Genomic DNA, 20,884 nt, shown 5'->3' on the forward strand with positions numbered 1-20,884 from the left:
AAGTTTTGAGAATGACATAAGTATTAATCTTCACAAAGTCTGCTGCCTCAGCTTCTATGATGGCAATTTGCATATACTCCACAATATTTTGAAGAGAGATCAGATGAATCACAATTAATTGCAAAGTCCCTCTTTGCTATGAAAATAAACTTAATCCCATAAAAAAACATTTCCATTGCATTTGTGAAGAAGGCTTCAGGACACCCAAGGAAGTTTAGCAAGCACCAGGACCATCTCCTACAGTTGATTCAGTTGAGGTATCGGGGCACCGCCAGTGCAGAGCTTGCTCAGGAATGGCAGCACGCAGGTGTGAGTACATCTGCACAGAGAGGCGAAGACTTTTGGAGGATTGCCGGGTGTCAAGAAGACCCGCAAAGAAAAAGCCACTTCTCTCCAGGAAAAACGTCAGGGACATACTGATATTATGCAAAAGGTACAAGGATTGGACTGCTGAGATAAAGTAATTTTCTTTGATGAATCCCCTTCCGATTGTTTGGGGTATACGGAAAAAGTCTTGTCTGGAGAAAAAAAGGTGAGCGCTACCATCAGTCCTATGTCATGCCAATAGTAAAGCATCCTGAGACCATTCATGTGTGGGGTTTCTTCTCAGCCAAGGGAGTGGGCTCTCTCCCCTCATGTAAGCATTGCTAGCTAATCCCAAAGGCACATACTAGTTCCAAGTCAGGCATGTCAACCTCGTTGCTGATCTCCTACCTTCACCAACTATGTCAGCCATGTTCTTTTGAGCTCTGTAGTTCCTCTGCAATAGCCTGCAGAACTTGCTGAAAAACCGTTATTGCCTGGTGATTTCCTGTTTGTAAGACTGCTGGCTGCTATCTCTCCAGTAACAGAGCTTATTACTAATGTTCAGATAAAGGAACACCTGGGTAGCAGTGATCATAACATGATTTCATTTGATGTTAGCTGTAAGCAAGAAATACATACGGGAAAGATAAAAACACTTCAAGAGAGCAAATTTTCCAAGGATGAGGGCTGCTCTCCAGGACTTAGACTGGGTGGGAATATTGGCATGGAGAAACACAGAACAGAAATGTGAATTCTTCAAAAAGACTGTGTGGAACCTCACTACAAAGTATATTCCCATGGGCAATAAGTTTAAAAGGCTAAAAATAAAACCTATGTGGCTCACGATCAAAGTTAAAAAAGCTATAAACAATAAGAAAAGAGCTTTTAAAAAATATAAAAATGAAGGAACACTTGTGTTGTTTAAATGTTACAAAGAATTTAACAGGATATGTAAAAAGGAAATCAAGGATGCAAAAATTCAAAACGAACGACAGATTACAAAAGATAGTAGGAAAAACCCCCAAAAATTCTTCAAATATAATAATAGTAAAAAGGTCAGGTCTGAACATGTAGGCCCTTTACAAAATAATCTAGAGTGGGTGACTGGGGACAAAGAGAAGGCTAATTTATTAAATACTTTCTTCAGCTCTGTCAATACAAAAGAGCATGGGGGAGGGGCTCATGTCCATAATGGGGGTGGTAGTGACACAGCCCCAAATAATCCACAATGGCTCAAAAGTGATATGGTCCAGAAATATTTAGATAGAATAAAGGTGGATAAAGCACCTGGACCTGATGGCATACACCCACGGATCCTAAAAGAATTTCAAAGCCATTGTATCTAATATTTTGGGACTCAATAATGACAGGAATATTACCACTGAATTGGCACAGGGCCAATATGGTGCCTATATTTAAAAAGGGAACAAAGTCTTTACCAAGCAACTATAAACCTCTTAGTTTAACTTCTATAGTTGGGAAGATACTGGAGAGAATAATAAAAGACAGACAGCATGGATTCATGAAAGACAGACGTTGTCAGACAAACCTCATTTCTTTTTATGAAGAGGTAAGTAAAACCTTGGACATAGGGGTGGCAGTGGACGTGGTATACTTGTGTAGCCACCGGCTCCTGTTGGGTAGGCGCTATTTGTATATTTAAGTTATCCGAGCTGTAGTTTAGCTCAGAATGATTATGTCAAATTATTGTTTTTTTGTTCCAGGTTGGAAATGCAGCGGGCTGAGTGTATTGAGTATTCTTTTCCCAGAAGCAGCCCAGTGGGTGTGGGACAGACACTGTTCTGGCGGGGTCTTCCGATCCTGACCTGATGGCCCTCCTGGCCTCAGGGATGTGTTAGCAGTTTTTCCAGTCTTGGGGGCCTGCTGGCCCGAGGCTCCGCTACTGAGTGTAGGCCCAGGAGTTTCTGGGGCCTACTGGTACGAGGGTGGTCCTGTGCTGTCTTGCCTGCGGAAAGAAGTCGAACAATTGGCGACTCAGTTGGAGGACGCATCCTGGCCAATCTACCTCACAGTACTGCCGGCTGGCTGAAAGATCCTGGTACTGTGTAGCTGTGTCTTTGGAACTTTGCAAAGTGTGTGTGGTTACACTGTCCTGTGGCAGAGGACTATGCAACAACTCAAGTACACTCATCAAGTCTGTGGCAGAGACTTTTGAACAAGCTTTGCACCGGCTTCTAGGTCAGTGAGAGAGGCCTATCCGGTGGTTGCTGAATCCAGTGTGGAAACAGTTTGTCCTCTGGATCCAAGAACATACTCGTGATCTGCAAAGCAAGGTAGCTGAATCTCCCCTAACCCTCCATCCCTCTATCTGAGTTTTGTTTAATAAAACCTTGGAAGAAAAAGAGACTAAGTGTTGGTGCAGACATTTGTGAATAACTCTTCAAGGAAGATCCCTAAGACGAACGTGGTTAACGGTGAGGTAACGGCAGGCCCAAATTCAAACCAGCGGCCTTTTCGGGGGTATTGCAACACTTGGATTTTGCAAAAGCATTCGATACAGTTCCCCACACACGACTCATGTGTAAGGTAAAGTCTACAGGATTGGAAATATCAGTTTGTAAATGGATAGAAAACTGGCTAAAAGACAAAATTTAGAGAGTAGTGGTTAATGATTCTTACTCTAAATGGTCTAAGTTTATCAGTGGTGTACCCCAAGGTTCAGTGTTGGGACCCTTACTTTTTAATATCTTTATAAATGATATTGGGTCTGGGATCAAAAGTAACATTTCTGTCTTTGCAGATGACACCAAGCTATGCAGTGGAATAACGTCCTTACAGGATGTCTCCAATTTACAAGCCGACCTCAAAGCTCTGTCTAACTGGGCGACTATGTGGCAAATGAGGTTTAATGTTGATAAATGTAAAGTTATGCACTTGGGGACTAAGAATATGCATGTGTCATACATACTAGGGGGAGTACAACTAGAGGGATCCATAGTGGAGAAGGATCTGGGGGTTTTGGTAGATCATAAGCTCAATAATAGCATGCGGTTTCCAAAGTGAGCAAAGTCCTTTCTTGTATTAAGAGAGGTATCGACTCCAGAGAGAGAGATATAATTTTGCCCCTGTTCAAATCATTAGTAAGACCTCATCTGGAATATACAGTTCAGTTTTGGGCCCCAGTTCTCAAAAAGGATATCAGGGAATTGGAGAAAGTGCAGAGAAGGGCAACCAAAATGAGAAGAGGCATGGAGGAGCTCAGCTATGAGGAAAGATTAAAGGAACTGAATTTATTCACTCTTGACAAGAGAAGAATAAGGAAGGATATGATCAACAATGTATAAATATAAAAGGGGTCCATATAGTGAACTTGGTGTTGAGTTATTCACTTTACGGTCAACACAGGAGGACACGGGGGCTCTCTTTACATCTAGAGGAAAAGAGGTTTCTTCACAGTAAGAGCTGTGAAAATGTGGAAAAGACTCCCTCCAGAGGTGGTTCTGGCCAGCTCAGTAGATTGCTTTAAGAAAGGTCTGGATACTTTCCTATATGTACATAATATAACTGGGTACTAACATTTATAGGTAAAGTTGATCCAGGAAATATCTGATTGCCTCTCGGGGGATCAGGAAGGATTTTTTCCCCCTGCTGTAGCAAATTGGAGCATGCTCTGCTGGGGTTTTTTGCCTTCCTCTGGATCAACTGTGGTTATAGAATTGGGTATATGGGATTGTACGAGATATTTTTTTTCATGGTTGAACTAGAAGGACTTGTCTTTTTTCAACCTGACTAACTATGTAACTATGTAACCTCAGCCAGTGGTCTGACACACCCCCTTGTAGTCCTAGTGGTCCCTGAGATTCGCCACTGGTGGTGGTCCCTGACATTTGGCTCTGGTGGTCCCTGAAATTTGGCAATGATGGACACTAAAACTTTGCACAGGTTTACATTTATATTAAAATGCTTTGTATTTATAAGCCTGTAACCTGACATACCGTGTGTTATGTATGGCTTGCTGGCTGCAGAATGAGGGGTGTGATTTATATTAAAGTGGGCGAGTTCACATATACATACACAGGCCTAGTGTACCTCCCACATTCTCTCCCATCCCAAGGATTACAGTAATGCCGCGTAGACACAGTCGTTTTTTGTGATGAAAAAAAACAACATTTTTAAAAACGTCACCATTGATAACGTCAGCCTATGACGAAACGCGTCTGGGACATGCACTCAGTGACGCTACCGCACTCTATTTGAACGAGGAAGGGCTCTCGTTGCCGGCCGGCATTTGTTTTTATGCTCAATATTTTTAAAACATTTGTAAGTACAACTTTTATATTTAAATAAACACCCTCAAACGGTATCACACTATAGTCTGCTTTCTATTCTGGGGAACCACGTGATCTCTGAGTGGAAGGGCTGCCACTCTCCTTTGTGGAGGATTGGATTCGCTGGATAGCTGGCTTTTCTCCCTTGGATGTCCTGTTCCCTTGGATGATTGTGATCAGGATTCCCCCGGATTTGTTATCCATACAGAGCGGTGTATCTTGCTCAAGGCTATTCCCTCTTAGCAATCTGGTAAGAGGCTATCTATGTGGTGGTGGCTTCACTGATTTGTAATACCTTCACTGTGGTGTTATTAGAATCCAGCTGTAAAGATTCCTGCTGCATACCCTGTTCTTTACCCATCAGGACATTTATATTGGACTAATTATTCATTATTCTAATTGATTTTATGTTTATATTTTATATTGAACATTTTTCCCAGTATCACAGCTGGCTTATAAAGTTGGCGCCGTTTTTTCCTTTTTCTATATTATTTATGTGTATATGCACTGTTTATTGCGGCCTTCGGTTCTAACACACCCATTTTTTATTTATTAATTTATCCCAATTTCTGGTTAGCGCGAATTTCATTGTTCATAAATAATAATAATAACCACAGTAAATTAAAAAAAGTTCTATCAAAGCAATATAGAATTTAATTAAACTAGTTATCGTAAAGTTTCCTCTGATGTTTTTTCATGTTGTTTTGGAGTGGAAGATCACAAAATAACAACTTATAAAAAAAGATTTTTTTATTTTTTAGAAAAATAGCAAAAATCTAGTTCATGTATATAATAATTTTTCAAGAATGTACAAACGACACACATGATTGTTGTCTTACAGACCCTACATACAGTGTAATGTACATGAAACACACAAAGGAGGGACTCTTCTACTCTTGGCTCCAGATGTGGCGCTAGTCGTTGGTGTCAGACTTTTTTGGAGACCTTATAAGGCTTTCTGTATTTTGGCCCCTTTGACTGGGAATGGCGGGCAGGACACGAGTTGTCCTCAAGGGCTCCTTTCTTAGGACCGGCAAGAAGGAATAGAGTGAGTGACTCTGAGTTTTAGAGATGATTAATGGAGACAAGTTATTTCCCATCTGCAGAGAGTTGGTTGGCAAAGACATAGACTTCTTGACTCCTGGACAGGCTTGCCCAGATGGCAACTGGACTGGAATAAAAAGAAAAGTAGGAAATTATATTTAACAACAGATAAAGGTTATATACTTCTTGCTATCAACATGGATGTCAGTGGAAGCCTAGGGAGCAATTAGCCCTATTGCACTCAACCAGTTTACTATAACATAAATTAACAAGTTACTGTACATATACAAATAAAAGAGTAAAGAGGGTGGGGGTATCTCAGGATGGAATAAATATATTATTATTATACACGATTTATATAGCGCCAACTGTTTACGCAGCGCTTTACAATGTAGAGGGGGACAGCACAAATACATTACAATACAGAAGGTACAGGAGGGCCCTGCTCATAGAGCTTACATTCTAAAGGGAGGGGGTGGTGGTACAAAAGGTAAAAGCTGCAGATGATGATTTGATGGAGTTGGCTGGGGGACAGTGGTTAGATGGGCGTGGGATAGGCGTCCCTGAATAAATTAGTTTTCAGGGATCTCCTAAAGGTGGACACTGGACAGGGTAGGGGCTGATCGGACATACCGGGCCAGGGAGCTCCAGAGGATGGGAGAAGCTCTAGAGAAGTCCTGAAGGCAAGCATGGGAGGAGGTAACAAGGGAGCTAGAGAGCAGGAGGTCTTGAGAGGGGCAGAGGGGACGATTTGGGCGATATCTGCAGATGAGGTTGGTGATGTAGATGGGGGCAATGTTGTGAATGGCCTTGTATGTTGTGGTTAGTATCTTGATTTTTATACGGTGGGGTAGGGGAAGCCAGTGAGGGGATTGGCAGAGAGGAGCAGCAGTCACGGATCGGTTAGTGAGGTGTATTAGTCTAGCAGCAGAATTCATAATAGACTGAGGGGGGATAGCCTGCGTAAGGGTAGGCCATTAATGAGAGAGTTGCCATAGTCTAGGCGGGAAATAATCAATGAGTCAATAAGTTGCTTTGTGGTGTCATTAGTCAGGAAGGGTCGAATTCTGGAGATGTTGCAGAGGTTAAGGCGGCAGGATTTAGCCAGTGATTGGATGTAGGGGCTAAAAATAAATAATTATAGTATATACAAAATATAAATATAGTACTACTCCAATGCCTATGACACCGTTAGGTGGTCAGCCCTCTAACTAAACATATACCAGTTTATACCAGATTACCTTATATGTCAAGTTGATGTTTTTTTAGGTCACTCTAGGTCGCTCTATTTTTGCTCAGTACTGGTTTAGTTATGTTTTATACAAGCACACTGGGTATTTAGCCCCAGTACATGAGGCTCTGGTGGTTAGATGCGGGTGAAAGGCACAGGTGCGCTTAGTGCCCCAAATGGTAATGGCACTTGGTGCACCTTCCAGCCTTAGGAGCTTTTAGGCTCCTGCTCTGATCGCCTAGGCATTGGAGCGGAAGTGGGTACCTCTCAAAATAAGGTATCTGCTCCCCCTTAAAAAAAAAAGTGAAAATTGCCTAGTGGACCACTAGCTATTGGTCTTGTTTGGTAGGGATGAAGACTTCATCACTCATCTATATGGCTTCCTTAGTTCTTCTGTGTGTAAGGAACATACATCAGCATTTATACCCTAACTAAGGTTGCCAGGGACAGTCCTTGTTCTGGAAGATCTTATTATTTTTTGGTGCACCTTCCAGCCTTAAGAGCTTTTAGGCTCCTGCTCTGATCGCCTAGGCATTGTAGCGGAAGTGGGTACCTCTCAAAATAAGGTATCTGCGGAGGTGCCTGTGTGAAAGGGGCCTTAAAGGGGTTGTAAAGGTTTAATTTTTTTTTAAAATAACAAACATACCATACTTACCTCCACTGTGAAGTTAATTTTGCACAGAGTGACACTGATCCTCGTCATCTGGGGTCCCTCGGCAGCTGTCTCGGCTCCTCCCCGCAAGAGCTAACCCCCCTCTGGGATGCGCTCTCATTGCCTCTGTGTGTATCACTCAGCCCCGACCCCGACGCCAATGGCTGCGCTGCTATCAATCATCCAATGAAGAGCCCACAAGAGCTGGGGGAAAGCATCGCAGAATCACGGCCACGGAGATTCGGGGCTCAGGAAAGTAAAATGGGGGCTCGGTGGGGCCGGATAGTGCAAGGTGTTTTTTCACCTTAATGCATAGGATGCATTAACCTCCCTGGCGGTATGATTCTGTCTGGAATTACGTACCAAAAGCGGTACAATTATTTTGCAAGGAAATTTGGCGTTTTATACTGTAGGCCTGTAATTTTTAGGAATAACTCACTTAAATCTGACCAAACAAGAGTCTTGTAGGCATCCCGGGTATGATTTTTTTTTTAAAACAAAATTATAAATTATTATATAATAAATAATTATAACAAATAATAATATAATTATAATAAAAATTATTCAATAATCACTGAAATTTGCTCAGTTGCAGAATTGTCGCTGTCATTACTTTTATTTTTTTATGACGTATTTCCCCACAAATCGCTATCGCACAATTCTGCAAGTGATTATAATTTATTATCGCTGTTTTCTAGCTGATCTAAAACCATTTTTGACATAAAGGGACACTTTTGGACAATATACAGTTTGCAGGGAGAAAGAACAGTTTTTATTATATAAAAGAACATGTAGGGCACTGGGCAGACCACTAGGGACAAGGGGGGTGTGTATTTTTTACATACAGTACTGTAATCTATAAGATTACAGTATACTGTATGTTTTGTGTTTGTTTACTTTTTTTAATTTGGCGCCGTTCTCCGTCCCCGTGCGTCGTAACGTCGCAGGGAACGGAGATCGGCGGCACACGGGGACACTGTGAATCGAGCGAGGAGGACCCGCTCGCTCACACAGCGGGGATGCATCGCTGGATCCAGGGACAAGGTAAGTAACTTGCCTGTGGATTCAGCGAGCAGGTAAGCCACGCCGCTGCACACTCTGCACATCTACCCCGAGCGTGACTCGGGGATACCGATCCTAACATGGAAAACCCACCCCGAGTCACGCTCGGGTTTACCGCTAAGGGGGTTAAGGTGAAAAAACATGAAGCTTTACAACCCCTTTAATCTTTTACAGAGAGTGACATATTATGCCTTAAATACACACACACACACACACACACACACACACACACACACACACACACACACATTACAATTAAATATGTAATATAGGGTACATCCATTTGTTTCCTGTCATTGAATAACTATTACAGGCCTTGTCTTGCTGGGAAAGAGGGACAGATGTGTGTCCTCTAGCTCTGTATGTGTAATTTAATTTCCTCCTATTTAAATCTATTCACAACGCTGAGGCTCCATTCACACCATGGAGTTACGTTTTGCAGGCAGAATCGCCAGAAATGCGTCAATTGACTCGCAAAACAGAACGCCATGGTGTGAATGGAGCCTGACACTGCATTCACACTACAGCTTTTTGAATCGCGGGCAGATTTGCTGCGGATCTGCCCATGATTTGACAGCGCCGAGGTGTGAATGATAAAACGTGTGACTCACATTCGAGATGCCATTCATTTGAATGACACCTGAAATCTCAGTGCGGGTCTGCTGTGATAAAATATGCTGCAGTTGTGGTAACCCACATGGCGGGACGCATGTCGCCCAAAAATAGTTCAGGAGCTACTTTTGGGCGACATGCATCCCTGAATCAGGTTGCCGCAATTGCAGCATGATTTATCGCACGGCAGTAAGAAGGCCATGATTTTATTATGGACTGATGGGACCCGTATCCCTCAATTGGCTCCAAGAAATGGATTTTACAGTAAGTACAAGAATACAATATCTTTGCTTGCTCATTGAGGGACACAGGAATTCAGAGATTGTTGGGATGTCCAAAAGCTGAAAGGTGGAAAACAGCAACACTAATAATCCTACAAGAAAAAAACGGACTGTCAACAAGACACAGGCTATCCCAAGATCATGATCTGAGTCTCTGAGGACACACTGGCATAACAATTCCACTTAACAGCTATGGACATCTAGTGGTGAAAAGCAAGAACTACGGGCCAGATTCACAAAAGAGATACGACGGCGTATCTCCTGATAAGCCGTTGTATCTCTGTTTTAGGGTCGTCCTAACTATGCGACTGATTCATAGAATCAGTTACGCATAGATAGCCCTAAGATCCGACAGGTGTAATTGAATTACACCGTCGGATCTTAGGATGCAATACTTCGGCCGCCGCTGGGGGAAGTTTGCTTCGTAAACCAGCGTCGGGTATGCAAATTAGTAGTTACGACGGTTTTTCACGTTTCTTTACGTCGTTGCTAGTCTAGTTTCCCGTCGCAAAGTTAGTCGTCGTTTTACCTGCCCTAACTTTACACAGCCCATGTTAAAGTATGTCCGTCGTTCCCGCGTCGAATTTCAATTTTTTTTCCTTGCGTAAGACGTCCGGGAATACGAAAGTACGCTACGCACGTCGCCGTTCGAAAAAATGACGTCACTTCGCGCAAAGCACGGCGGGATTTTCAAAACGGAGCATGCGCAGTAGGTTCGGCGCGGGAGCGCACCTAATTTAAATGGCACACGCCCCTTTGAATTACGCGGGCTTACGCCGGAGGCCGCCGGCGTAAGTTTTCACGCAAGTGCTTGGTGAATCAGGCACTTGTGATGAAAACTTGCGGCGGTGTAACCAGGGGCGGACTGACCATTCGGTCATTCGGGCAGTGACCGAGGGCCCCATGCCACTAGGGGGCCCCATCAGGGTTGCCAGCCTTAGAAAAATCAGGGACAGATTGTAAAAATCTGTGTATTTTTACATCTGTACCTGAAATGTATGACACCGACATCATTTTGAAGTGAGATTTCGGAGGCAATAGCTGCTCCACCCCTTCACTACCTCCTCAGCCAATGGGAACATGGTGTACACGCCCCCCTTCCCCCGCGCGGCTTCTTTGAATACAGAGCAGGAGATTGCCGACAGCTGGAGGAGAGGGAGGTGGGGACGCAGTATGGAGTGTGGGATGGACTTCAGGCTAAAACAAGGTAAGTTAAATGTCGTTTTATCAGTGCTTTCTCTGGTGAGGGGGAGGGGGGGTTGAGTTTACTCTAGCAGAGCTGTCTCTGAGGCTGTTAGATCGTTTTTCTGTGTGTGAGAAGTGCACTTCTCCTGGAGGAAGCATGTTCTGAACTTCTCCCCCAATCTCTGCTACATCTCAGTCCCTACAGATTACCTGCCCACCAAAACACAGGCTAAGCCTCCTCTCCTGTATTACCACCGAATGTGTCTGTGTACTGCTGTTGAACTACAAGTCCCAGCATGCCAGGAGATGGGGGCAGCAGCAGTGTGTTCAATTATGCTGATTTATAGATGAAAAGTGTGTATACTGTGTGTATGTATATGCTTACTGTGTCTGTGTGTATACTGTGTGTGTCTGTATACTGTGTGTGTCTGCCTGTATACTGGGTCTGTATACTGTGTATGTCTGTATACTGTGTGTGTGTGTGTGTGTGTGTCCGTGTTTGTATATTGTGTCTGTATACTGTGTTCGTGTTTGTATATTGTGTCTGTATACTGTGTGTGTCCGTGTTTGTATATTGTGTCTGTATACTCTGTGTGTCCGTGTTTGTATATTGTGTCTGTATACTGTGTGTGTGTGTCCGTGTTTGTATATTGTGTCTGTATACTGTGTGTGTCCGTGTTTGTATATTGTGTCTGTATACTGTGTGTGTCCGTGTTTGTATATTGTGTCTGTATACTGTGTGTGTGTGTCCATGTTTGTATATTGTGTCTGTATACTGTGTGTGTCCGTGTTTGTATATTGTGTCTGTATACTGCGTGTGTCCGTGTTTGTATATTGTGTCTGTATACTGTGTGTGTCCGTGTTTGTATATTGTGTCTGTATACTGTGTGTGTCCGTGTTTGTATATTGTGTCTGTATACTGTGTGTGTGTGTGTGTCCGTGTTTGTATATTGTGTCTGTATACTGTGTGTGTGTGTGTCCGTGTTTGTATATTGTGTCTGTATACTGTGTGTGTGTATCCGTGTTTGTATATTGTGTCTGTATACTGTGTGTGTCCGTGTTTGTATATTGTGTCTGTATACTCTGTGTGTCCGTGTTTGTATATTGTGTCTGTATACTGTGTGTGTGTGTCCGTGTTTGTATATTGTGTCTGTATACTGTGTGTGTCCGTGTTTGTATATTGTGTCTGTATACTGTGTGTGTGTGTGTCCGTGTTTGTATATTGTGTCTGTATACTGTGTGTGTGTGTCCATGTTTGTATATTGTGTCTGTATACTGTGTGTGTCCGTGTTTGTATATTGTGTCTGTATACTGCGTGTGTCCGTGTTTGTATATTGTGTCTGTATACTGTGTGTGTCCGTGTTTGTATATTGTGTCTGTATACTGTGTGTGTCCGTGTTTGTATATTGTGTCTGTATACTGTGTGTGTGTGTGTGTCCGTGTTTGTATATTGTGTCTGTATACTGTGTGTGTGTGTGTCCGTGTTTGTATATTGTGTCTGTATACTGTGTGTGTGTATCCGTGTTTGTATATTGTGTCTGTATACTGTGTGTGTGTCCCCGTGTTTGTATATTGTGTCTGTATACTGTGTGTGTGTGTCCGTGTTTGTATATTGTGTCTGTATACTGTGTGTGTGTGTGTGTCCGTGTTTGTATATTGTGTCTGTATACTGTGTGTGTGTGTGTGTGTGTGTCCGTGTTTGTATATTGTGTCTGTATACTGTGTGTGTGTGTGTCCGTGTTTGTATATTGTGTCTGTATACTGTGTGTGTGTGTCCGTGTTTGTATATTGTGTCTGTATACTGTGTCCGTGTTTGTATATTGTCTGTATACTGGGTTTGTATACTGTGTGTTTTGTCTGTGTGTATACTGTGTCCGTATATTGTATCTGTATACTGTCTCTGTATCATGACATCATGGCACCCATCAAGCATGGCCTTTAATCACATGCCTAAATGCCAACCACAGCAGTTCACTATTCAGCTGGCTCCATGACTCACTTGTGCAGTTTGGAGGCGGCAACAAGTGGGTTTTTAAAGCCTTTACCTGCCAGCTGCCTGCTACACTAAGCACTAAGGTGCAAAGGTGTGTGTAAAGGGACACCGATAAAAGGTGACACACTGGGAGGGGGGGGGGGGGCTCTGCCATAGGGTGCCACTGTTGGGGCTCTGCTGTAAGGGGAGATTCTGATGTAAGGGGGGGACTGACCCTGCGGCCTGTGATGTAGAGGGAGAATGTTGGGACTTTGATGTAAGGGAGGACTCTGATGTGAACGTGGTGCTCATCCTGACTGCTATACTCTATATGTTGTTTTGTTTGTTACTCCTGACCCACATACTCTGTACATTACACTGTACATAGACCTGACCAAGGTGTTGTCTCAACAGTTGCTGGTTTTAATTGAAGGGGTTGTAAAATCTTGTTTTTTTATTTATTTTTAAATAACAAGCATGCAGCTTGCTGGGGGGCCCCATAATCTCCTATTGCCCGGGGGCCCCATGAGTTGTCAGTCCGCCCCTGGGTGTAACGTATATACGATACGTTACGCCGCCGCGATTCTACGTGAATCTGGCCCTACATGTCACACATGTTACATTCATTTAGCAACAAGCTCAAGTGAATTTAAGAGGAATAATCTTGATTGAAGAAAAAATAGCAAGCAAAATAGTTATACTTTTGTCAAAACAGAGAAATGGCATCTATAATTGACTGAGTTTATTGTACGTGAATTATTATCGTCTGGATTACACAAAGTTTGTAGTCAACTTGTTCCTGTATTTTTATACACACCTTTAAATAACAAACAAAACTAAATAAATAAATAGTGTCCATCTTCCCAGGACACTAGCAAAAAACTAAGGCATCCTGGGAGTAGGAGGAGTTATACCAGGCTGGCCACAATTTGTTGGAGTCCAAATCCTCCAGTAGGTGGCAATATAACCCACATCTCCCTAGTCTCTGTGGCCCTCAATGACCAAAAATAAATAATGATTACTATTTTAATGTGATTTTATGGAAAAGATGATAGATTAAGGAAAAATAAAGGCATGTTTAATACAGTACATATGTGCATATAATGTGTATAAGTTATCTGCACAGATGTCCTAATGCATTTTATTTGTCAAGGGGTTATGAGAAGCAAAGACATCTTTATAACCATATGCTCAACAATCATCACATGGGACAAGAATTCCTGGGAGACAAGCTGTAGTAAATAACTCTGGCTTAATTAAAAAGTAGGACAATATTTTAAAAGGATTCCAATCTTTTTTGTGCAATATTTTCAAATATACTGTATGTGAATGTGATCAGTTTACAGAAAGACTTGCTTCCATAGCATTCATAAATGTAAGGCAGCCGAAGCCAATCAGTCGCTAGGCTCTCGGCTGCCCCCACTGCCATACTCGGTGAAGGAATCAGGAAGTAAAGCCTTGCGGCTTCACTTCCTGGTTCCCTACTGCGTATGAGCGAGTCGCGCTGCGTGTCTTCACTGGTCCCTGCTGTTTTTTGGAACCTGTGTGTCTCCCAGAAGACGGCGGGGGAGGACAGTGTAGGCGCAGGAAGTGGCGTAGGTCACCACAGTGATCTATGCCAGGAAGTGGGAGCAAATACCTGTATTACACAGGTATCTGCTTCCTCCGCCCCCCTGAAAGGTGCCAAATGTGACACTGAAGGGGGGGGGGGGATTCCAAAAAGTCGAACTTCTATTAAAATCCATTATCCTGCACCTGTTATAGCCAAATCGTAAAACTATGGGTCATCTGCAGATGGGATCTCCGAACTGTTTTGCAGAATGAATGCAATACAGCATCGGAAAGTTTTCCCAATTCATTTTTGTTTCTTCTTATGATGCTACAGAAAAAAAAATGTTTGACCCTTACAAATGAGATCTTCCCTGTCAGATGTTCTGTATGTAAATAGCATGTTATTTACACCTACTTTTCTTCACACAGTGATCCGGTAAAGGGGCCAAGCTGTTTCGCGCAAGTCGAACTTCTTTCATTCTTGGTTTATCTTGAGGGAGATGAGGCGAGTTGTGACCTGAAAATAATTATATATGTTAATTAAGTATAGTATAACACTTTAAACAAACATAGGTAAATGTAAAATATCTTCAGTTAATGAATATTTACTATATAATGTATATATTATTTTCTATAAATAACCTTTTACAAAGCCAGAAAAGACCTGATGACAAAAATGTAATTCAAAGTAGGAAAAGATACATTTTAAAGTAAATCTGGTAAGAATAGAAAATGTGAGGCCACAGCTGGGCGCCCACAGTTAGGCCGCGCACACACGGTCGGTCCAAACCGATGAAAACGGCCTGAAGTCCAGTTTCATGGGTCCATACCGACCATGTGTACGGCCCATCGGTCTGTTGTCCTTCGGACAAAAATTAGAGAACTTGCTTTAAAATCGAACCGATGGACGGCTGACCATCGGTCAAAACCCATGGTTAGTACACAAAAGCATCGGTTCAAAACCCGCGCATGCTCAGAATCAAGTCGACGCATGCTTGGAAGCATTGAACTTCGTTTTTTTCAGCACGTCGTGTGTTTTACGTCACCGCGTTCTGACACGATCGGTTTTTGAACTGATGGTGTGTACGCACATCAGACCATCAGGCCACTTCAGCGGTGAACCGATGAAAACGGTCCGTCGGACCATTCTCATCGGATGGATCGACCGTGTGTACGCGGCCTTAAAATGCCAGCGCCATGGTGAGGAGTGAGGCTTTGTGTGCCCATATTGCTGGACCGTGGGACAGGTGAGTGTTTGATTATTAAATGTCAGCAGCTACAATTTTTGTAGCTGCTGACTTTTAAATGGGTGGAACTCTGCTTTAACTGTAGTAGAGAAACATCAAGTCAAACCCACACTATATTGTCAAAAGTATTGGGACTCCTGCCTTTACATGCACATGGGGCCAGATTCTCATAGAATCGGCGGCGGCGTAGTGTAAGCCATTTACACCACGCCACTGCAACTTACTGGAGCAAGTGCCGTATTCTCCAAGCACTTGCTCCGTAATTTGCGGCGGCGTAGTGTAAATGGCCCGGCGTATGGCCGCGTAATTCAAAGAGGGCGGCTTGTATTCAAATTAAGAGCGCCCCCGCGCCGATCGAACTGCGCATGCGCCGGGCGGAGAAATAGCCCAGTGCGCATGCTCCAGCTCACGACGGAAAACGTCAATGACGCCGACGTGAGCGTCATTGACGTAAAGTCGTATTCGCGAACGAGTTAGTAAAACGACGTAACCGACGGAAAAAGACGACGCTGACCCAACGCCATACTTAACATGGCATACGGCGGACTGGCGTAAGGTTACCCCTCATATAGCAGGGGTAACCTTACGCTTACGGAAACGACGTAAACAACGACGACGCGGCGCAAATTCGTTCGGGAATCGGCGTATCAGGCTCATTTGCATAGTCAAATGAGAACTGAACGTAAACGCCACCTAGCGGCCAGCGTCGAATTACATCCAAGATCCGACGGTGTAAGTGACTTACACCTGTCGGATGTACGCCGTATCTATGCGAAAATTATTCTAGGAATCATACACATAGATACCCGGGGCCAAAAACAGAGATACGACGGTGTTTCCTGAGATACACCGTCGTATCTCTTCTGAGAATCTGGCCCATGATCTTTAATGGCATCCCAGTCTTAGTCCGTAGGGTTCAATATTGAGTTGGCCCACCCTTTGCAGCTAGAACAGCTTCAGCTCTTCTGGGAAGGCTGTCCACAAGGTTTAGGAGTGTCTATGGAGATGTTGACCATTCTTCCAGAAGCCCATTTGTGAGGTCAGGCACTGATGTTGGAAGAGAAGACCTGGCTCACAGTCTCCGCTCTAATTCATCCCAAAGGTCTTCTATCGGGTTGAGATCAGGACTCCCATATAATAACTCAGCTATTACAAACCAGGCCCGTTTTTACACAAGTTTTCAGAAATTTGTCCAACATAAACATCATAATATATTTCAATTGAATGACAACTTTTTACACAACTTACAAAGCTGTAACACTTTGCCATGTCTTTATAAACAGACCACTTGGATTTTCTGGGAATGTTCTGTCTCATACCGCAGACACAAGTCAGATCAATGCTGCCCTCTACTGGCAGGCTTTGGTAGGAAAATGTACTTGCAGATTGTAATCAATATGAAATTCAAAATTAATACAAAATCCCATTGTCTTTGTTTTTCTAGCTTAAAACGTTTTTACTAACCATGTATCATTTATTTTCATTCCCTTTCAATACATATTTCATTGTTCTTCACATTTAACACAAGTCTCTGAAATGTATTTTGCTTCAAAATTCCAATTTAAAGTTTGCCAAAGTAAAAGTAGAATTTTCTTAATAAGTTGCTTAGATCTAGAGACCATGGGACCCAATATAAAAAAGAAGGAAATGTATTAAAATCTAGATTTTTTTATATTTTCATTAAAAGGGCTTAAAATGCCTAAAGCCACAGAGCCACAATATATATATTTATACTCATGTTCTACTGAGGCCTTAGTTAAAGTTTTTAATCTATTTGCACAAAATTCTGGTGTGTATTTATTAACCAGTTTCCTACCGAGCCATTGTCAAATGACGTCAGCAGGAACCTTGTCTCCCTCCGGGTGGACGTCATATGACGTTCTGGGATTCCCGGCCACTAGGGGGAGCGCACCGCCGGCGTTGCTCGGGACCCGTTGCGCATGCCCGGCGGCCACGATGTCCCCCAGACACCCGCGATTGCCTGTGATCATGGCAGGAGTGTGGATCTGTGTGTTTAAGCACACATATCCACCTCCTATCAGAGGTGTGGAGACCGATGTGTGTTCCCAGTACAGAAGAACACAGATTGGTCTCCTCCCCTTGTGAGTCCCCTCCCCCTACAGTTAGAATCACTCACAGGGAACATATTAACCCCTTCAGTGCCCCCCTAGTGTTAACCCCTTCCCTGCGAGTCACATTTACACAGTAATTAGTGCCGCTTTATAGCACTAATCGCTGTATAAATGTGAATGATCCCAAAAATGTGTCAAAAGTGTCCGATATGTCTGTTGCAATGTCACGGTCACAATAAAAATCGCAGATCACCGCCATTACTAGTAAAAAAATAAAAAAATGCAATAAAACTATCCCCTATTTTGTAGACGCTATAACTTATGCGCAAACCAATCAATATAAGCTTATTGCAATTTTTTTTTACTAAACATATGTAGAATACATATTGGCCTAAACTGAGGAAAAATAATGTATTTTTTTTTTTTATTTATATTTATTAAATCAGAAAGTAAAAAATATTGTGTTTTTTTTTCAAAATTGTGGCTCTTCTTTTGTTTATAGCTTTGTAGCGCAAAAAATAAAAACCACAGAGGTGATCAAATACCACCAAACGAAAGCTCCATTTGTGTGAAAAGAAGGACGTCAATTTTGTTTAGAAGCCACGTCTCAAGACCGCGCAATTGTCATTCAAAGTGCGACAGCGCTGAAAACTAATAATTGGTCTGGGCAGGAAGGGGGTGAAAATGCCCTGTATTGAAATGGTTAAAGATTTGAAAAGCAAGTTGCCTAGTTAAACTTTGTTTACACAGATGTACTACATACCTCCCAACATTTTAAGATAGGAATGAGGGACACCTACTACCAAACATATGTAAGCATAGGACACGCCCCCTGCCACACCCCTTTAAAGGAGAATTAACCCCAAAAAAAGGTTAATTAAATAAACAAGTGCTTTTTTTTTTACCACTACTATTCCTTTATATTGGCTTTTAAAATGTACAAATGCAGCAATTTAGATGAAAGGTTTAGCACTGGGAGTGGGAAACACTTTTTTGATAGATAAAAAGTCCATTTTATATACAACTATATACAGCAGACCAAAATGAGGGACAAATGAGGAGGACAGAGGGACATGGCTCCAAATCAGGGACAGTCCCTTGAAATTTGGGACAGTTGGGAGCTGTGGTACTATAGCATACACTTGTGCAAGAGCTGTGTCTGCCAGTGCAGGGGTACACAGGCATTCAGTGCAGGCAGTCCCATTTATTTTAATTAGGCAGCTGCATGGGAGTATAAAACGTTGCCACGCTCTGTCTGTTGCGGTAAATTGTGAGTGTACCATAATTATGCAGTGGGGGCTGAAAACCTGAGCCTACTTACTGTGTACATGATAATGGTACAGTCCCACAGTCATTGTGTCTGCAAACTATGCTTTAATGTGCTACAAGCAAGAGTCTAACACACCTATATAAACCTCAGTACAATTTGCAAAACAATTTTTGTTTTTCTGCACAATGCCTATCTTTACTAAGCAAGCATTAAGTATTGTACAATATAACATAACAAGTAAAGTGGTCAGAAGCATGTAATATAAAGCCCTGTGTACACAAAGCAGTGAGCAGGAGCATGTCATATACAGCCCAGCATACAGAGTGCAGTGGTCAGGAGCATGTCATATACAGCCCAGCATACAGAGTGCAGTGGTCAGGAGCATGTCATATACAGCCCAGCATACAGAGTGCAGTGGTCAGGAGCATGTCTTATACAGCCCAGCATACAGAGTGCAGTGGTCAGGAGCATGTCATATACAGCCCAGCATACAGAGTGCAGTGGTCAGGAGCATGTCATATACAGCCCAGCATACAGAGTGCAGTGGTCAGGAGCATGTCTTATACAGCCCAGCATACAGAGTGCAGTGGTCAGGAGCATGTCTTATACAGCCACGCATACAGAGTGCAGTGGTCAGGAGCATGTCATATACAGCCCAGCATACAGAGTGCAGTGGTCAGGAGCATGTCATGTACAGCCCAGCATACAGAGTGCAGTGGCCAGGAGCATGTCATGTACAGCCCAGCATACAGAGTGCAGTGGCCAGGAGCATGTCATATACAGCCCAGCATACAGAGTGCAGTGGTCAGGAGCATGTCATATACAGCCCAGCATACAGAGTGCAGTGGTCAGGAGCATGTCATATACAGCCCAGCATACAGAGTGCAGTGGCCAGGAGCATGTCATATACAGCCCAGCATACAGAGTGCAGTGGTCAGGAGCATGTCATATACAGCCCAGCATACAGAGTGCAGTGGTCAGGAGCATGTCTTATACAGCCCAGCATACAGAGTGCAGTGGTCAGGAGCATGTCTTATACAGCCCAGCATACAGAGTGCAGTGGCCAGGAGCATGTCATATACAGCCCAGCATACAGAGTGCAGTGGTCAGGAGCATGTCATATACAGCCCAGCATACAGAGTGCAGTGGCCAGGAGCATGTCTTATACAGCCCAGCATACAGAGTGCAGTGGTCAGGAGCATGTCTTATACAGCCCAGCATACAGAGTGCAGTGGCCAGGAGCATGTCATATACAGCCCAGCATACAGAGTGCAGTGGTCAGGAGCATGTCATATACAGCCCAGCATACAGAGTGCAGTGGTCAGGAGCATGTCTTATACAGCCCAGCATACAGAGTGCAGTGGTCAGGAGCATGTCTTATACAGCCCAGCATACAGAGTGCAGTGGCCAGGAGCATGTCATATACAGCCCAGCATACAGAGTGCAGTGGTCAGGAGCATGTCATATACAGCCCAGCATACAGAGTGCAGTGGTCAGGAGCATGTCATATACAGCCCAGCATACAGAGTGCAGTGGCCAGGAGCATGTCATATACAGCCCAGCATACAGAGTGCAGTGGTCAGGAGCATGTCATATATAGCCCAGCATACAGAGTGCAGTGGCCAGGAGCATGTCATATACAGCCCAGCATACAGAGTGCAGTGGTCAGGAGCATGTCATATACAGCCCAGCATACAGAGTGCAGTGGTCAGGAGCATGTCTTATACAGCCCAGCATACAGAGTGCAGTGGTCAGGAGCATGTCTTATACAGCCACGCATACAGAGTGCAGTGGTCAGGAGCATGTCATATACAGCCCAGCATACAGAGTGCAGTGGTCAGGAGCATGTCATATAAAGCCCAGTATGCAGAATGCAGTTGTCATGAGCATGTTATTTATAGCCAAGTGTACAGAGTTCAGTGGTCAGGAGCATGTCATATACAACCCAGTGTAATGAGTGCAGTGATCATATTAGAACCCTTCCAATCATATGATGAATTAGGTATAGACAGGGCCGGCCTTTGCGGTGTGCGGGTTGTGTGATCGCACAAGGCGCCTTGGACAATACGGGCCCTGTGCGGCTGTCACATCTCGCAGTCAGTTTACTAAA

At 43.4% G+C, this 20,884-nt stretch overlaps 1 protein-coding gene across 1 annotated transcript in view; it reads right to left on the reverse strand.

Annotated features, from left to right (window-relative positions):
• Positions 1-5,327: 5,327 nt before the first annotated feature.
• The window catches only part of ANKRD55 (ankyrin repeat domain 55), a 144,435-nt gene continuing 128,878 nt past the window's right edge, over positions 5,328-20,884 (reverse strand). The window contains exons 10-11 of the mRNA XM_040339518.1: positions 14,601-14,702; positions 5,328-5,766 (exon numbers count right to left, since the gene is read on the reverse strand). Of these exons, the coding sequence (XP_040195452.1) occupies positions 5,510-5,766; positions 14,601-14,702 (359 nt within the window). The 3' untranslated portion in view covers positions 5,328-5,509. The remainder of the gene's footprint in view (positions 5,767-14,600; positions 14,703-20,884) is intronic.

Source organism: Rana temporaria, chromosome 1 (assembly GCF_905171775.1).
Source record: "Rana temporaria chromosome 1, aRanTem1.1, whole genome shotgun sequence".
In the NCBI taxonomy this organism is placed as follows: Eukaryota; Metazoa; Chordata; class Amphibia; order Anura; family Ranidae; genus Rana; species Rana temporaria.